At 40.7% G+C, this 19,791-nt stretch overlaps 2 protein-coding genes and 1 non-coding gene across 4 annotated transcripts; all 3 read right to left on the bottom strand.

The window, feature by feature from the left end:
- Nucleotides 1–226: 226 nt before the first annotated feature.
- Nucleotides 227–5,621, bottom strand: LOC141904002 (uncharacterized). The gene is made up of 4 exons (XM_074792432.1): nt 5,424–5,621; nt 3,870–3,982; nt 2,745–2,893; nt 227–2,174 (listed from the first exon to the last, which is right to left on the bottom strand). Exons 1-4 carry the CDS (start codon nt 5,491–5,493, stop codon nt 1,244–1,246), a joined length of 1,263 nt encoding a protein of 420 aa, XP_074648533.1. The 5' UTR covers nt 5,494–5,621; the 3' UTR covers nt 227–1,243.
- Nucleotides 5,622–7,930: 2,309 nt separating this feature from the next.
- Nucleotides 7,931–18,673, bottom strand: LOC141903159 (cytosolic phospholipase A2-like). 2 transcript variants are annotated; one of them, XM_074791167.1, is made up of 18 exons: nt 18,229–18,673; nt 16,498–16,580; nt 15,895–15,919; nt 15,643–15,721; nt 15,258–15,404; nt 14,617–14,732; nt 13,696–13,733; nt 13,451–13,583; nt 13,026–13,162; nt 12,258–12,480; nt 11,716–11,830; nt 11,424–11,561; nt 11,196–11,288; nt 10,907–11,063; nt 10,302–10,423; nt 9,922–10,103; nt 9,317–9,503; nt 7,931–8,618 (listed from the first exon to the last, which is right to left on the bottom strand). In XM_074791167.1, the coding sequence occupies exons 2-18, from the start codon at nt 16,512–16,514 to the stop codon at nt 8,122–8,124; spliced, it is 2,406 nt and encodes an 801-aa protein (XP_074647268.1). In that variant the 5' UTR covers nt 16,515–16,580; nt 18,229–18,673; the 3' UTR covers nt 7,931–8,121. The 2 variants fall into 2 exon arrangements, with proteins under 2 accessions (XP_074647268.1, XP_074647267.1); XM_074791166.1 differs by lacking the exon at nt 18,229–18,673 and adding an exon at nt 17,548–17,813.
- An 816-nt stretch (nt 18,674–19,489) lies between these two features.
- Trnas-gcu (transfer RNA serine (anticodon GCU)) lies at nt 19,490–19,571 on the bottom strand. Its single transcript has one exon. It is a non-coding gene; the product is annotated as a tRNA-Ser (tRNA).
- Between the last annotated feature and the right edge of the window lie 220 nt (nt 19,572–19,791).

The raw sequence follows: 19,791 nt of genomic DNA, 5'->3' as shown, positions 1-19,791 counted from the left end.
CTATGTTTGACAGGTGCTGCCATCTTTCGAGAGATAATTACTAATAACTAATTAAATCGAAACACGGCAGTGCGGTGTACTAGCAAAATCCATCACCGATTTATACACCGCACTGTGGTGTAGACACACTGAAATGGTTAAGAGTATATTTCGGCTCTGGCGACGACGCATTCAGACTTTTACGAGGACTTGCGCCGGCACCAGCAAATCAACCGCGAATCGATGAAAATTGGTAGCAGCGAAGGGATGTAAATTAAGGTGGTCAATAGAAACTACTCCGCAGTTTTGGAGCTAGCTATAGCATATATAGTTCAGTTGTTATTGAAGCCGGAAATTCACAAGAGCGTCAGTTCCACAGAAAATATTCAACTAGATTCAAATAGGCACTCGACTGCAAGAATTAAACTCGACCGAATTAGAACCGTGGAACTATGAGTTAACTTGCGAGTCAACTTAGAAATGCGGACAGACAGATCGCTAATAGATGTGTAGCCTAGGTATTAGAATTCATTCTGTGAAGATATTCAGATTCAAAACTCTCTTGTTCACACTGTTAATAAGATTCATATTTCTAAATTCAAGCATTCAGAGCCCCGATCACACTAAAGCCTCCAAAGTCTATCTAATGGGGTTCCCTCAGTGCAACTGTGGCAATCGAGGATTCCACTTATGGCAGGTGAGGATCCGCCTGGTTTGCTAGAAGATAGTCGGTCGTCCACGTTCGATTTCTTCTACATTTCAATAAGACTAAATGAACTTTTTTCTTTAATGAATCAATTACTTCAGAAAAACTACACCGATATCCGAGTAGAGGAATGAAAGTATTGTATATTTGGTTGGTGCTGCGATGATAGATAATTGGTCTAAAAATCCAGTTCAAAGTTTACCGAAAATGAACTAATTTTGACAATGAACGACCTACTGCTCATTACGCCATCTGGTGGGATAGCTGGTATTACGGGTTCCCCATTTATCTAAATCTCATCTTCAATCGGCTGCCAATTTGACCGGGGCTTCGAACAACAACCGGGAAAACGAGCAAAACCCACAATCGATGAATCAACAATTTATTCTCACAGTTAAGAAATTTACACCGATATTCATCATCGAAGAATAAACGAGGTTTAGTCAAAACTTCGAAACTGTCGCAATAAATTGTCAAATAATCGCAATGTCGGTTTTAGCTGATTAACCCAGAAATACTGAGATTAATATCACTCTCTACTGAGGAATGAAAAACCATCTACGACTTCATCAGATCGTGTTTACCGACGCTCGTTGCGGCGGCTCCGCGACTCGTCACGTCGTCGTAACTAATCGACCGTCGCAAAGTCGAGAAAATCTCCTCGAAAATCTTCTTGTACTCGGCCTCGGACGTCGAGGTCGCCGCGAACGTCTGCACCTCCTGCGATTTCTTCGTCGTCGGCGACGCGGCGCCGTCGACGTGCAGACTGCGACGCTTCGCCTCGATCAACGACTCGTATTTCTGCACGAGCCGGTGATACTGCTGGTCGAGTTCCGACAGCAGATTGATGTCGAACTGCGACTCGAAGTCGTACGTGTCGATGCCGGCCGTGCGCAGCGACTCCTTGCTGCCAAACACGCTTCCGCCGTTGTCCATTTTCAAAACCTGCCCGTGTCGGATCTCGTTTATGTCGTGTTCCAGGTCGGATATCGGCAGTGCCGGCTCCGTGTCGACGTTCTCCAGACGCGTGCGGCATTTCTCGCACAGTTTGTTGTTCTCGGCGCGCGCGACTCTCAGCTCCAAGTCTTTCATCTCGGCGTCGACGACCCGGAGTCGCTTCGAGTCGTCACGCGACGCCGCCAGTTCACCGGTGAGTTGTTTATTGAGTTGCTCGGCGAGCTCGAGTTGTGCTTGCAGCTCGTCGCGCCGGTGCTCGTCCACCGCGAGACGCGCGCGAACGTTTCGCAGATTTTCCCGCAGACGAACGATCTCGACTTCTCGTAAATTCATCGACTGGTTATTGTTGCCGTTGTTGCCGAGCAACCGATCGAAATCGCCGATGTCGTGCAGCGACGGGAAACTCGACGACATTCGCTTTGACGCTAACTTCTCGTTTTTCGACTCGGCGCGTTTCTCTTTTTGTAGTTGGTCGATTTCTGTTTGTAGATCCTGACACCGAGATTCCACAGATTCAACCGCTTCTTGCAACCTGCGAAAAAACAAGACATGGAAAAATTCTTTAGATACAGCTGCGGTTCCATCCATCAATGTGAACAACAGAAGCTAGTTCCATGGACATACATGTAGACTAGGTGGTACTGTTTCGCAAATAATATTTCAACAGGGTCTCCTGGAAAGTCATTGGACTGCAGTTTAGCCAGTAACCGGACCGTGGTTTAGCCATTAACTAGATTGTGGTAAGGTTTAGTCAGTAACTGGACTGTACTGTTAAGTGTCAGTAACCGGACTGGGATTTAGTCAGTAACCAGACTATGGTTTAGTCAGTAACTGGACTAAGGTTTAGTCAGTAACGGAACTATGTTTTATTCAGTGACTGGACTGTGGTTAAGGCAGTAACAAGACTGTGTTTTAGTCAGTGAATGGACTGGCTTAGTCAGTAACTTGAGTATGGTTTAGTTACAAACTGAACTGTGCAGTAGCAAGACTGTGGTTCAAACAGTAACTGGACTATGGTTTAGTCAGTAATCTGACTGCAGTTTAGTCAGTAACTGGACTGCAGTTTATCGGACTACAAATTATTCAGTATTCAAACCAATACCTTTTGATTTTTTCTCTATCGGATTTATTTTCTCTTTCCAGTGTCTTGTTGAGTTTTTCGGTTTCCTGCGAATTTCTGTCGATCTCTTCGTAGATTCTCATTTTCGATTGATTCATCTCTCGTAGCGTGTCGACTTGTTGGCGTAAAAACTATCGTGAAAACAATGACCAAAATTACTAATCAATTTCATCACACCCTCATCGTCATTATGAGTTGGATTCTATTTTTCTTTATAATTTCACTGAAAATTCTGAAATATATGACCAGATTGAAACCGACCGGCTCTGGTCAGTCCAGAGAAATCTGAATGAGATAGACTTTTTAATTCCAAGGTTCCAACAATTCCTGGTATCCAGAATTCAAGGAATTTTCAAGGAGTAATTTTCAAAATTCAAGGAGGTTTTCGCGGTCATATATAAGGAAAAAAAGTCGAAAATTCGAAAAAAAAACCAAGTTTTTCTCAAATTTTGATCAGTTGTTGTGTGTGCCGTTTTGGTTTTACATGTTTTAAATCTCAAAGTGAAACAACTTTCACTCACAAGTCACACAATGAAGAATAATAGAATACACTGTCTTCTGAAAAGGACCTTTTGAAAATTTTTAATAGGACTTTCCCAGAATTTAAGGAGTTTCAAGGAGTTTATGGATATTTCTCAAAATTAAAGGATTTTCAAGGACCTTGAAAAATATGTTCAAAAATCAAGGAGTTTTCAAGGATTCAAGGAGTTGTAGGGACCCTGAATTCATTAGGAATCACAACACCAGTGTTCTGTACCCTGTTGAACCATAGGTGGACTGGGTATCAAAGTCTCTATATACTCGGAGGTAATATTCACCCAGGGGTCAGTTGCTCGAAATTTTGAAAGTTCATTGTTTCTATGGTATTTATCTGCCAGTTATCTATCGCTTTTAAGCAACTGCAACCCAGGATCCAGTTCCACAATCGTTATTTAGAGGAGTTAAAATTAGTTCATTATCAGAGTCAAATCTTAACTCACAACTGTGGAACTGGGTTTTGAGTAACAATGAGAAACCACAGTAATTAACCGACAAATTTCTGGATGTTCGCAACTAGGATTATTTTGCCCCGGTCAAAACAACAACATCTCGAGGCTGATGTCTTACGGTGATTTCTGTATAGCGGTCATGGCTGAGTTGATGAGCGAGGTTTAGTTGGTTTTCGAGCTCTTTGTTGCGTTCTAGTAAGGTCTTCCCGAGTTCGGCTGCCAGCTTCAGTTCTTCAATCAATAGATAAACGAAGAAAATAGAATAGATTTCAATTACTAAACATCATTATAATTCTAGAACGCCATTCATACTGGTTATAGGGCCATCTAATCAATTCATTATTCAAAAGCGTTTTATATCAAAACAAGGTTTAGGTCAGAGGTGGACCTTTCCAAAATGTATATAAGGCTCAAAATTGGACCTGAAAACTGCTTTTATTATACATTTATTGTATATGTTATTGTAGGCCAAAATACATCCCTTCTTAGGAGAAATGATGTATGTTAATGCATGAATCTGCCTAGTTAGTTACCTAATCGTTGGTGGTAAGCTTTTTATAATCGGATGAGCTTATACCAACGTTAGGGATGACAAGGGCCAAAACACGGTTGAAAAAAGTAACACTTCAAAAATATACTTTCTATTCACTTCAGTCCACAATTAATGGCTTAATTCACAAACTAACACAGGTACCTTTCGAAATAATCCAATTTTATGTATGTTTCGAGTGATTAATCAACATTATTTTCAGAAATTAATTAATTTCTCCACAAATTTCGCCATTGGCCGCCATTTCTCTGTATTGCATGTGTGGCATGATAAGGCAAGGGGACCTACAATGATTTATATAAAACTTCCAAGACGAAACGACAATTTTCAATTTTGATGGTTTTCCAACTTTGATTCAAATCTTCGTGTTTTCCATAAAAAATAATGAAATAATAAATTCTGGTAAAAGAAAAATGTGAATAAGTGTTGATTTCTTAATTTTTTCAATTTCGTTGTTTCGCTTCGTGAGTTTCACCTCCAGTAATTTGCAAAATGGCAGCTGTTGACTCGACGGAAATTTACTCTCACTTTACGGCCGATTTGCACATGGATTAAGATCGTCAGGTGAGGTGTTATAGGTATCAGACAAACTACGAATCTGTTGTGCGTCGATTACAACAAAAATTAGACGGTTATCTTAAGAGACAATGAAATGCCAGGCAAATTACTCGTCACTCGAATTGGCTGACGAAGACTTCATTGAAAAATGACCTTCCCATTCCTGACTGTGGTTTGTGAAAATATCCGATCGTGAAACTAAACCACAGACAGGTTACTGACTAGAATCTGCCATGGTAAAAATCGATCATTCAATGAATTCCCTGGTTTATCACAAAACTCTGTTTAGAGCACATGTAAAAGACTCAACACTGATGATAGATGGTGCGGTCAGATATCATTTGGTTTAATGATTCCAATCCAGACTAGAGAGACTAAGAAAGTGCCGTAAAAATGGCGGGTGATCGGAGGAGGGGTAGGACGTAACACATTACTGGTGCATTTATCCGTAATTATATCATCAAAGCTCAAATTCAGAAAGTGACAGTGCAAAAATGTCTCATTCATTTCTCGATTCTGCTGGCATTTGACTGCTGACGACAGTTCTTCCAGTTCTTTTCTTACCGTTTTCATACCAGTAATTTTCATCCATCATGATTACACCAGCAGCATCTATTCCTTCATAAAAATCCATTTAGAACCCGAGAGAAACCATTAACGGTATCAGGCGGGATGTCGTCGCGCTCAATCGTCTGGAAAACGTGGTTTTATTCACCAAAAAAAGAAAGAAAATCTACATTTTGTCGAAGATAACAAATTACTTTCGGGTTCAAAAAGGTTAATGTTGACTGAACAATTCAATTCAAACCTCGCTTACCGAAGGCAACTCAATTCAATATATTTGAAAGTATATTTGTTTCCGTGTTCCTCCAATCCTCCAAGATCCTCCAATATTTAAGTTGCTTGAAAGCTGGCGGATCTAAGTTACTATTCGCCCCCAAACTTCAACTACGAGCCGGCCTGCAGTGTGCCGCCGGTGCCGTGACTAGCTGGGCCGGACTGCGCGGCCGACTCGTCGTAAGAGCCGTCGCCACGACTAATGTGCCGCACATGGATCTCTGAAACTCGTTTGAGGTCACCTGTATCCACGGACCACATGGCCTCGCAGGATCTCGTCATTGGGAGAAAAGCCAAAAACATTGAAGAAAAAAATGATTCGATTGAGGCGGTTTATCAACCCGCCGAGACAATCCCATCTTCAACCGTCAAGGGATTCGAACCCACTACGCTAAAGCTGTTCCGCTGGTGGAAGCGAGTTCGGGAGTGATACCGGACCCCTGGCAAGCGAGGATGAGACAATCCATTTGAAGCCATCTTGAAAATTTCCCAAAATATCTGGACTCACGTGATAAGGAGTAAAAAATTTGTGGCCAATCCGTAAACAGATTTGAAAGGACAGATGGGCGAATTTAAGCCCCGTCATTTGTCTATAGACCGTTCTGGAAAAACCATGATAATCTCCAGTCAACGACACCTGCAAAATCTATTCATTCACATCACAAAACTACAGTATGAGACGTAACGCTCGCGCTCAAAGGATTTCAGTATTTTAGGGCGAATCATTAAATCAGATTTGATGTTCAAAAGCTGCTAGGATGATATGATTCTGAGAGACTATACTTTGTTGAATAACAACAGTTCAATTGACACATGTTTAATGGGATCCTAAGTCTATAACAAACAACTGTTTTGAGTTCGGGATTTTGTTACTTCTATGCGGTATTTTGTCCGAAAGCTCCTCTATCAGAAACGAATTAAGGCTGTTGTATATAAACAGAGATGAAAATCGAAACATTTAACTCTCATCGAAAGCATTTCGATTTGCTTCACAGTGAAAGATTTCGTAAGTAGAGATATATGTTCTTTGTTTTTAGTTTTACTGTACTTTTTTCTTACCGTAGGGGAAATAGTAGAAAGTGTAATATTCCCTCATTCAAATTATAGAAAATAGAATGTTTGGGCACTTTGCAAGACTATATCTACCTAGAATCGTTTATTGTAAGATTGGCAAATTCAATTCTACGGGGAATAAATACATCTACATGTTTGGTAACTAATGACTTGGTGATTGTTGACATCCATCATTCAGTGAGCTAATATCAGTACAAACGAATCAACCCCTGATCAACTCCGCGCCCATATGGGTGATTTTGATTTTGGGTGAGTATAGGCTATGGCGTTATTTTATAGGTTGATTTTGACTATAGTTCCAAGACAAATTAACTGTTCCGTTCTCGGCAATAAACCCGGCTTCAGACGGGATTGGCGGTATGGGTTTACTGTTTAAGCCAACTTTGGCTTTTCCTGTTTCCTCGCATAATCTATTGCTACAATGATTGATTGTTATTATATTTTCATAATGTATCGTATTGTATAATTACATATCTTTGTATCAATCTATTATGCAAAATAAACTTAACTTAACTTAACTTAACTGTATTTTTTTAATAATGGCCTGTAATTCATTGATTACAGAAGAATCCCCGGTAAAATGAAATTGTCGGCAGTTTTTGTATTGTGTGTTTTACTGGTGGTCGCCGTTACTGGTGATCAAATAGAATGAGCTCTTCGAGACGCTGAGACTGCTGGACACGACCCGCTGGAGTTGATGGAGGCCAGACGAACCGTTAAACTGATGAAACGAGGATGGTTCAAGAGAGTCTGGGGAAAAATCAGAAAACCCTTGTTGCATGCAGCGCTTACGGCCGTGATAGCAGGGCGCAATGCGGAGGTTTAGATTTAGAAATATGAGAATATGCTAAACATTTAGAAACATGAATAAATGTTAATCGAGCAGTCACTGAATACACATTGAGTTCATTTAATCTTATACTCTGTTATGGGACCCAAAAACTGGTTGACGGAAAGACTTGTCGACACGACAGACAGACGACAGACGGACGGGACGGATGGACAGACAGACAGACCGACAGGCAGGTAGGCATGCAAGCAGGCTGACAGACAGACAGACAGTAGATTGTCATGCATTTCAGTTTGTACAGAGGTAAACGCAATAGTCCACTCTATAGAGACAAGAAGCCTCTTGATACAATGTATTTGTAACAACGCTGTAAATTTATTACAAGTAAAATCAAAAATACATCCTCCTTAGTATTTTCGGTAAAAGTAATCATATACACGATAAGAAAAGACCGAAGATTTGAAAAATAGAAACTTTGGAAAAATGCGATAACCTACTACACACATGCTTAGTAGCGACTATATTACAACATTTTCTACGCGCGAAAATGTTTTTTTATTACTAGATCTCTGAAGAAGTCGAATAATAATCCGTTTTCCGACGGCCATTGCCAGCCGTAGTCGAGTTCACTGATACGTGCGATTTAGTCGGAGAGTGTCCGGACAAGATCTCGGACGCCGCTTCGTAGAATACGTCGCTATCTTCGTCGTCGTCGTCGTTTTTCGAGTCGGTCGCTGCCGATTTCTTGCGATCGCGGACGTTTTGCAACATTTTGCCCATTCTTTCCCGCATTCGTCGATTGCGCATTTCGATCATCTTCAAACTGCTCAACGAGAAGAGAATATTCGGCGGGCTTTGCACGCGTTTTTCCACCAGTTCGGCCATGCACTGTTTGATGTCGTCTATGTGCAGGAGAGTGTTGAATTCGGCCAGTTTGCTGAGCTGTTCGAAAGCGCGATGGGGGTAGGTGAAATTGAACGTCGAATAAGGCGTATTCGGATCGTCGAAGATGCTGAAATCTGCGAAGTCTTTTTCTTCTTGAGTTTCTCGTTTGACTCCTAATGAAATAGAAAACAAATTGGAAACAATTTTTATAGACTCGGTATATCCCATCATTTCAACGTAACTTAAGTATTCCTGAAGATGACAGTTAGGATATTTGTCAAAACGTCGAATTCAGGGACGGATCCAGACTGTCGCAACATCTAGCACGTGCGAGGTCGCCATTACAAGTGCCCTCGAGAAATTGTCACGAAAAAGCAGCCGCTGTGCGCAACAGGTTGGAAAAATTCAAAATGAAAACTTTTCACTTAGAATCTGACTTGTTGACATTTTTCTCTCGAGTGTCAAGCAAATGAGTTAAAGTGAGAATAAAATGAAATTGATAAATTTTGAAGATACTCAAATTTCGAAACCTCGTCTCTCACAGGCCTGGATAGCAGCCCTTTTTAAGTTCATGCTATTCATATTTCATCGCGTTTTATTCATTAAATGGGGCCCTGGATCCGCCACTGATATCAATGATTGCAATGAAATATTTTGAACTCTTTTTTATTCATAGCGTTGGATTTTATGTGAAGTTTTTGTATGCATTCAGTCGTCTCCCTGCTAAAAATGATGCTCCTATTAGAACATATCAAGCATGATATGAAGCAAAATAGCATTTCCCAACGCACACGCTTAACAGACCGATACCCCAAGCGTGTGCGCAGGGCTTGGGCTTACAATTTGAAGTTAGTTAGCGCGAGCATCTTACCTGGACTTTTGTATTCCCTAAACGTCTTATTGAGCAATACAAAATGCATGACTATCGGGCAGTGAGGATCAGTCGGGTGTCGAAAGATGTACAGCTCTTTGATTCCTTCTCGATCGAACACGCACGTATCTATCGGTGGGAATGGAAGCTTGTTCAGTTTTGCCCATTTCTCCGCCAGAAGCAGTTCCTAAAAAATCATTCAGAAATTAGATATTCAACCTATGCTCGTGGGCCAGATATGTGGATCGTATAAACTGTTGCCCAAGACCTGACTTATACGTTCAGGGCGCCGACTAAAATGAACTATTGTCAAATGTGTCTTCCGAAGCTGCAAATGAGGTCACACAGAATGTGGGTCCATCCAAAACCCACTCGTTCTAGTAACCTCGTAGAATCAGAATTCTTAATGGCAGAACCAAAGTGCAGAGTAATGAAAATAGGAAGATTAACACACGATTGTGATAACCATACGACCGAAATTCATCTCTATTTCATAGATATGTAATAGAGATGTATATATTTCTTTGTGGACAAATTGGTTCGTGTACTATTTCGTAGCGGTATCGATTGATGAAAAAGGTAATCGAAAATTGGGAGATATGAACCTTGAACGGGTGATGATCGTCGGACGGTCTGGCGCTGAAGTCGAAAGACAGCAGCAGGTTGACCCCTCGTTGCGGTCTCAGTAACAGCGGGTACGGCGAGTTGAACGTCAATCCGGCGTCAACTACGAACAACTTCTTCTGTTGAGTAGAAGCCATGTCGAAAATACCGTCGAAAGTATCCTCTATAAGATAAAAAAAAAATTAAATAAATTACAACAAAAAATAAAGAGTTCGTTTCTGTTGACCGGACTTTTTTGAAGAACATAAATGAAGCCAGTATTCATGCGAAATACACAGAATTTTTTTCCTAGGTAAAACCGTCGTATCTCATTAAGACCACGGACGTTTAAACTAGTTTATACGTCCGTGTTAAGACTAACCGTTGTCTTCTTGTAGCGCGTTGATGAACGGAGTCAGCGAGTAACTCTTGTTCAAAGAAAGGCCTCTCATGAAGTTATGAATCACTCCGGCGCGTCCAGACCGCGAATTCAATAATGAATTCCTAAATTATTAAAAGCGAAATTTGTCATTTACTTGTACATTTGTAGAGTCCCCGAATGACCAAATTGGTAGGGTAAATTGGAGGATACTGGAAGAACTGTCAATTTCCAAAAGCACAGGATTTGAAATGCCTGGGGCTGGACCTGTGATGTTATAAAAAAATTCGTAGAATATCCTTTTAGAAAGTTTTGTCCAAAAACACTTTTCTACCCATGGATCCAGTTCCACAGTTCTGAGTTAAGATTTGACTCCGAGTTAAAACATTGGAAATAAACTAACTTTAACTCAGATTAAACTCTAACTCACAACTGTGGAACTGGGTCCTGGGGCCGGTTGCATAGTCATGGCTTAGACTTTAGACCAGTCTAAGACCAACTTAGTTCTATAACCAATCTAACAACTTAAGACCAGTCTTGAGATTTAAGACCACTTTTAGACATAAGTCACGACTGTGCAACTGGCCCCTGGATTTTACGTGACTTACGAATTGAAAATTCCTTGTAGGAAATCTTTCCAGAATCCGCCACTAGATGAACCAGTTTCACGCGGCTGTTTCTGTTTATCCGTTTTATTTTGCTGGTTTCCCTCGTCTTCGCTGAGGTCGCTTTCTTCGTCAGTTTCTTCTTCTTGTAATTGTTTCTCTATAGATTTTAGATGAAAAAAAAGAGAAATGACGATCGTGTTTCTACGCTGCTGACCACCCACTGAGCTACCGCAATAAACTGGTTCGACGTATCCCGGTCGAATCGCAGTCGTCGCTCTAAATGCCTTACCCATTTCTTCGCGAACCATCTCAACAGGGTCGATCTTTTTGTTGTTGTCTGTCAGCCTTTTGAACAAAATGCAAAATGCGCTTCCCCAAATTCCTGGAAAATCGGTTGGTTCAGGTTCAGGTTCAGTTTTTTTCAATTGTCAATATCATAACGAGTTGAATATTACCGGTATCTGAATTGTTCGAATCGGATTGGATTTTTTTTTCTGTCTGCTGACTGTATACGCACCTTGAAGGAAGAATAGCGGCGGTTCCGGGAACTGGCGGCACAATTTTCCAAGAAAGAACTTGCTCCCGAATAGATGTGAGTCTAAAAACGTTCCATATTTAGGCATTCCGATTTCGTAAGGCGAGAATTCAACCCATTCTAAAACGATTTGAAAAAAACGTCATTTAGAGTTATGTGTATTACGTACTTAAAAGAGTATTTTTTTTTAAATCTATGAGTTATTTATGCTTAAAGGTTTTTTTTCTCAATTTGAAATAAGACAAAATATATTTCACGAAGGTTTTGGTTTTACCATGGAACACTTGGGCTGAGACGTCTTTCTTCACGTGAACACATGTGTATAATGGACACGGTGCGTCTCCATCGTTGATTTTGGCTTGTTGATGCGACAATTTCGAATCCATTCTCTACGAAATGAGAAATTCTCGTCACTCGTCATTATAAAATACTAATTTTGATATATCATCACAAGACAGGATGAACTGAGTAAGGTTCTGCTAATAGATGATATGTTAGAAGAACTCTCCCTCTCCGTCTCCGTCTCCGTCTCCCTCTCCGCCTCCCTCTCCCTCCCCCTCTCCCTCTCCGTCTCCCTCTCTCCGCCTCCCCCTCCCTCTCCCTCTCCGTCTCCCCCTCCGTCTCCCTCTCCCTCTCCCTCTCCCTCTCCCTCTCCCTCTCCCTCTCCCTCTCCGTCTCCGTCTCCGTCTCCCTCTCCATCTCCATCTCCCTCTCCATCTCCCTCTCCCTCTCCGTCCCTCTCTCCGTCTCCCTCTTCTCTTCTACATCTATGTCTGTCTCTAACTTCCTTCCCTGGCATCTAATCCTACTACTTACCCCTCTGAGAAGTGTCTCGCCGACCAGATGACCGAAGAAGTCCGTAAAGCTGACCGGTTGGCCGTTTTTCCGTTTGCTAACGATGCTGTCTATGTAACGGTAAATACTCTGCGGCGACAACAGATAAAATAAACTCGAGTCGATGTTGTTTTTCATTTCGTCTTGGAAATCAGCGATATCCAGGTTCGGCCAATCAGGATGCGAATACAAGGTGGAGATACACCTGTGAAATAGCATCACAGTAAGTAAGTAAACCATAAGTCATTTAATTTTGATAGCGCCCTTTTCACTATGATACGATGTTCAACGGCGCTTTCCATCATTACCCACAGCCTATGACTCTGACCATTTATCAGACCAGCTCTCCCTGGGGAGAAGTAACATCCGAGCAGCTGCTAGGACTAAGGAGTCATCTATCAGACCAGGTTCCTATTTTACTCCTGGGTGGGGAGAGAGGCGATGAGGATAAGTGTCTTGCCCGAGGACAATTCGATAATGTACGGGTTCGGACCCAAGACCTTGCTCCCCAGAGTCGAACGATCTAACCACAGTATATTTACTATTTTCGAGTGTTTTTTAGGAGTCGCGAAATTGACCACAGGAAAATTGATGGCTAACGAAATGCTTGCGAAAGTGATGAGAGAGACCTTATTGGTATACTTTGGTACCTTGGTACCTTATTAGCGCTAACCGTTTGGGATGGGAAAGACATTCAATCGAGGATAGGTGATCGGAAATTAACACTAAATCCCAGAAGCACCTACTTACCATGATGAGCCCGATAGTCCGGACATATACATGGCGCAGTCGAGTACACCGGATTCTTTGAGAGCTTTAATAACTCCGCTCATAGCGACCATAGCTCTGAAACCACCGCCAGATCCGAGGATTCCAATCGTCGGGGTCTAAATCGAAAATAAGATAACCAAGCGTAAATCATCAGCAACGCGCATCGATTAGGGATAGCGTGAGAATGAGGAGAGTGAGGAGAGGGAGAGAGTGGAGAGAGGGGAGAGGGATAGAGATGAGAGGGGAGAGAGTGGAGAGAGGGAGGGATGGGGAGGGGGATGAATGTGTACCGATTTATCATGCAAGTAATTACAAACTATATATTCATATGTAACATGTTGCAGAAGTCAATATCATTAGCATATATAACTACTAAACATTTCAGAGTTTTGTATTTCAAATACCTGTCTTGTATTGGTCGGTCCTTTTGATCCCAGCAATTTCTGCATCGCTTTCATACATTTTGTTCTTCTTGTTTCTTTGAATTTCTTCTCACTAGGATGCAGACACAGGCTGTATCTAAGCGACGGATTGTTACTACAAAGAAAATCAATATCTGACAATTTCTATCATTCCTACATTGACCATTGAAATTGTCTCTGGGTTCCGTGTCGTCGCGCTGACGGTTTATGTGTTTAATGACACTTACTCGTATTCAATTTGAAATTCGACATCTATTTCACTAGTCTGAAAATAGAAAGATTTTACCCCTCGTTATAACCTTGATAAAAGACACTCCCAGCGTCCGTGCTATAACTGAAGGTTACTTTTAAGATATAGTCGAAACGTCGAAGTAGGTATTTCTAGTTTTTTTCAACAAATCTTATATACCGGTTCGAAGGAAAAATGATGATGATGGTGATCTTAAGGAAACGTTTCGGTCCCTTCTTTCTTTTCTTTTGTATGTGGGGTATACGTCAATGATAAGATATCGCAACCCTATTCTTGCAACCTTAAGCCGGGCGTAGGTCGGCCTTGCGACGGCTTGCGACTCACTGCGACGCGACTCACTGCGACTGCCAGCGACGATCGCGTCGCAACGACCAACCGACCTACGCTGCCTTGCGACTGCCAGCGACGCCAGTCGCAATGAGTCGCACATGTTCTACTTTCTGCGACGCGACGCGAGCGTCGTAACCGATCTACGCGCTCTTGCGACTGGGAGCAACTAGTCGCACACAGTCGCTGACAACCTCGTCGCAACCGACTTACGCCCCCACTTGTGACGCAACGCGACGATTGCTTAAAGCCGGGCGTAGGTCGACCTTGCGACGTCAAATTCGAGCGCAGTTTTATCGGTTGGCAATAAACAATACAAATACATTGATTCATATCGAGGAAGCATCTAAATAACTAATCAAATGAATAATAAAAACTAATAGAAGAATTCACAGTTAGGTCCTCTGTGATGTGGTTGCATAGCTGTATGTGACCCTAATCGCTCGGACAAACGCCCGGTAGATTTACCACCAAAAATGAAGACCTAATATGACCAGTTACTCGTGACGTCATACCACGTGGGTAAATTGCGTGTAGACATGCTCACCGTGAGTGGATACGTTTGAATTACCTGATTCAAGAAAAATGTTTCAGTAGTTTTTTTCACGCACGGTAAACTGTTCAAATCGAAAGTAGTCGTGCCGATGACCGTGTCCATCATGTAGTTCGATTCCCATAATGTCAGCTCTATAAAAACAGGAATAAAGAGACGTTGATTCCAACTCTGGAATTGATATAGTGATCACAATTTTTTTTCAGTTTTCCTTTCACTCCAAGTATAAATCGGATCGGATCGGATCTTATGTGAACCGAGTGCCCTAGCGACCGCTCGTAAGGTCGTATAGCCAATATTCAATGTATATAGTCATGTGATTTATACATGTTCATTGGTTACGGCCTTACGAATCGCCGACGGATCGTACGGGCGACCCGAATCAGGCTTTAGTACAACTATGACAAACTCCCCGACTTAAAAATCAGTGACTGGCAGCCGGTTCCCTATAAGATCCGACTATCAAGTCAGATCTTATCCGACCAAAGCTTAAAACCTGGCTTAAAACTCCACAGTCAAGCGCGCTGTTTTGGAGTCTGTTTCTTATAATCACCTAAAGCTATAAAACTGACGCATGAGTCCGGGCGCGAGTGAGACGACTCTAAATTCTGGACTCCAGATATTCTAAATAGAATATAGGTTTGAAAAACTTTACTTACGTAGAATATTTTCGTTCAACGGGTCGAGTAAGAACGTAAACGTTTCGTTCCAGACGGGATTCACTTCATTGGTGAAAACTTTCGTTTGTCTGACGCCGTCGGGTGCGTTTGGTACTCGCAGCTGTACGTACGGGTCCGGCTCATCAACTATAACATTCAAATATTCATAAAAATTTATAGATTTCTGAATATATTTTTTTTTAATTTTCGGTGTCTTGCTTGACGATGATTTCTGAGGCTGAAATATCCCCGTGTGTCATTTGTGGGCTTTTTATCATATTAAAACAATCCATCCCAGAGTAGTACTAGGCCTCGATATCTTATTCAACCATGATTTACGCGGAATTGAATTCGTCTCTAATTCATTAAGATAAGCTTTTCGTACCGTAATCTTCCCAGCCTTTTGATATGTTGCGTCCGCAAAGAACCGTAACTGTAAGTATTTTGCAAACTGGATGGGTCACCTAATCGATGTGAAAACAAATAAGAGTAATTGATTATTATATAAACATGCACTGGCTAGCGGTCGATTGCTGCCTCCATTTAAACACATCAAAACGAGAGACGTCACTATTGTATGGACTTTCGTGCAATCTCTTTTGATAATCTAAGTTATAGAGAAATTGTGAAGGCTTACCGTAAATACTTGGTAAGGGTCAAACCTGAAGAAGAGGAAAATAAACCAGAAGAAATAATATACTGCGAAAGATAGTTTTTCACACACGATTTTCGATGAAAGTTTTCGAAAATTTCGAGGAGTTGTATAATACAGTGATCTTGTTGCTAAAATTCTAACGGGTTGGTGCATAAGCTGAGTGGAAAATATATCTCTTGGTTATTACCGTCGCGGTATTTCCGTCACAGACAGTATCAAATTCGTTAATCGACTTTGAGGAATGCGTTTCGTTCATATAAATACATTTAAAAAAGTTGTCTTTATAAGCGTCGTCTCGTTAACAGAAGGACGGTCCTTTTTAATGCGAAAGCTCGCATGGCATTATATGGGATATTGTCGAAACGTCGAATAGATATGAGCTCGAGGAAATATTTTGGACTCATTTTATTGTTAGTGTGGGCTTATATATTATATGCATTTGTATATTGTTGATTTTTAATTAGTAGACTCAGACAGTCAACTCGTATGACATTGGAAATATATACACGCATTCTAGACACGATGTCTATGCTTGGAGTAATCAGTCTGATTACTCCAAGATCTATGTTATGTCTCTACACTTACTCCGGCGCATCCTCCATGGCTTCTTCGATTGGGGATTGTGTTTCGTGGCCAGGAAGGCGGTGACGGCGCTGTTCATTCAAATCCTGTAAACGAATGAATGAAAGATACTTTAAAACAATATAAAATCCCATTCAAGAACGAAATCGCTTTGTATGCCTAGTTGTCCTGGAATGCATCTCATCATTTTGTTATTCCTGGGTCCAGTTCCACAGATCTGAGTTAAGATTCAATTAGATTAACTAAGAGTTAACTCATTGAAAATGAACTAACTTTAACTCAGAGTTAACCATAACTCACAACTGTGGAACTGGGTCCTGAGGTCCATAGTTCCAGCGAGACCAATCACATCAGACTGGTATTTGAAATTAATCCGCCTATATTGGACTTAACTAATTTTTACCTAATGCCATACAAACATACCGACATACCAACAAACCGCTATACTGGACTTGGAACCGAGATGACTACTAGGATATTGTCGAAACGTCGAATTGATATATTAGCACGAGCAAATATTCCGAACACTCAGAGTGTTTCATCAATGGTAAACAGTTCAGAAAACAAAACAAATTTCGATTGTCGAATTATTCGTCTTCAAAATGTCGCATTCACTCGTTACGGAATCGAATAAATAAAGAATCGTCTCATAAGTTAAAAATCCACTATATACAGAATTTGAGAGATTAAGAATTAAATCTAATCGAAAATTAAAATCAGAAAACACGACTTCTTGATTTTGATATATGAAATCTTTTAAATTCTGTACAGGTCTTATTACCGTTCTCCGCGTCAGAGTGTACGGGCTATTCTATCAAATAATTGTCTAATTTGCAGATATATCCAAGGAATAGAATCTAACAAATAAATACTTTCGGAAAAACTACATCGGTTTTGACGAATTACTTTACCTACATCAATTGATCAAGTTCTACAGTTCCAAGTTAAGATTTGACTCGGAGTTAACTCATTTGAAAATGAAGAGACTTAACTCATAAGTGTGGAACTGGATCCAGTTTGTCGGGTCGATGTTATACTACACTGGTGACTTACTTTTTCGACGTTATTCCCCTCGTCAGAAAATGTAACTGCTTTCGTTTCAGCCATTATGCCGCTGAGATATCGATATCTGTTATTAACTAACCGAATTTTACGCACTAAATAAACTTACAAAGTTCCCCACATTGTATAGAGCCCTATTTATATCAATCACGTGGTGCACTAGATAATTATACCGATAAACAAACGGTGGCACGTCAAAACCCATGCACCGTTCCCAACGGGCCGGCTAATCCTTGAAGGTTTCCTTAATTATATTCAATCTCGATAATTTTTCAATGAAAATCGTAATTTCAAATACAGGTCAGGTTGAAATTGAAATGTGATTAATAAGCCTATCCTATTGGAGGGGCATACTTTAATTGGTATACAAACGAAAATCGTCTGATCTTGTTAGGTCGCGCATATTTTTGATCAATAATTCATTCACCGTGTCGAAAGTTTATGCAAAATTGTTTTGTCCGCTTTTGTCTGTCTGATTAATTGCTTTGACCTTCGAACATGTCTCATAAACATTGATATCGCGTCTGGGTTTTTGTCAAACAATTGGTATCGCATTTTTCCCGAAAACAAGAAAAGATTTAGTGCATTTTTTTCAGCAGATTAATTTTCAACAAAAATAATTCGCATATATCTCGATACGAACATATGCTATGCACGTCGTTGTAAACTTACGGTTCGAGTACAAATACAACTATTCTCGCATCAAGCCAAAAAAGCTCGTGGTGAGTGTTCAGAGATTAGTTGACATTCGCAGCAGCATATAGAAATCCAGTTTATGATACAATCCTCGAAATAACTGTGTCTTGAGAATGCAGCACCAGCCGAACCTTCAGCGGTTTGTTGTACGAAATAGAAATTCGAATGGTCTAATAAATAAGTATTCTTTTGATGACTGCCGCGGCGCGATGATGTTGTATGGAGAGTTAGTTCCTTTTGCGGTGTGGTTTTTAACGATCGAGACTAGTTGACACATTATAAATACTCATCTTCCCACTTCTGACACACATTTCTTGCTACATCTACTTTACTCGTGATCTCCGAATCATCATCGAATCGACGCAGACGCGAATAACTCTCGTTCGCTACAATATACGCGGCCGGCGTCAAAATGAGACGCGACCCACTTTTCGAACAACCGATTTTAGTTGTTTTCTATTATCCTATTACGATCTTATTTACGCTTTATAAATCTCCGAACTCACCGAAAATGCGACTAACAATGCGCTCTCCCGGGTTTTGACTTCTGTGTGAACTTTATCTTTAAATCGACGGTTATGATGCGCACTGAGGCTGATATTGTCATCTGCAATAAAAGCTTTCGTATGCGTAGGCCTATTTTTCTTAGATCCAAGTCGTTAAAGCAAAGTAAGACGGCAACTATACTTAATTATCATACATTCAAATTTTTGAGATGGCTTTGCCTTTACCTTTCTTATAATCTAATGATGAGTCAGTGGTACTTTTGGATTCAATAAATGGGATTCTATAAGTGGATTTCAAATGAATAGTCCTTCATGACACCGCCGACCCTTAAATATCTCTCCTTAAAAACATTCCAGGAAAATGGTTCTAATATGAGTTGTCGTCGCGTATGGCGATCTTTAGACTCTTGAGGTACTGAAGTGGGCGTTTTCCGGTCTTCAGTGGATGTTCCTAAAATAGTCTACCGATCACCTATTTATAGAAAACCTCTTGAAAAAAACTCGGAAGAACTTTTTATACGCGTTAGTTTGAAGTTAGATGTAATAACCACTGGTGGGTCGCATTGGCGATGCGTAGATAGAGTTGATCAAAAAATAATTTGGTGAATTATAGAATTTAGTCGATCTTAAAATGAAAGAGATATCATTTGGCATATTAAGATAATGCTTCAAATGTTTATTACTTACTTGTGTTGTCCTCCATATATACTTTGAAAAATTAAAAGATCTATCGACGAGGATGGGATTCGAACCCACGCGGGCAGAGCCCAATGGATTAGCAGTCCATCGCCTTAACCACTCGGCCACCTCGTCAGCTGGCAGCTGAGTTTGGAGATTTAGTATTTCATAACATATCATAATAAGAATAGCTTCTTTCTTCTAAATGGATTGTTCTAATATCAAGGATTTATAACTTATCATATCTTCAAGTTCATGGAAGAAACTACAAAGTTACTGCGTGGTGTCTGTTTGTGAGGCATTATTCAAAACGGCTTTTTAATTTTATGGGATTACGAGCCCACCAATTCAATCG

The sequence above is a fragment of the Tubulanus polymorphus genome, chromosome 4, assembly GCF_964204645.1.
Source record: "Tubulanus polymorphus chromosome 4, tnTubPoly1.2, whole genome shotgun sequence".
In the NCBI taxonomy this organism is placed as follows: domain Eukaryota; kingdom Metazoa; phylum Nemertea; class Palaeonemertea; order Tubulaniformes; family Tubulanidae; genus Tubulanus; species Tubulanus polymorphus.
This window is presented reverse-complemented; position numbering and strand designations above follow the sequence as displayed.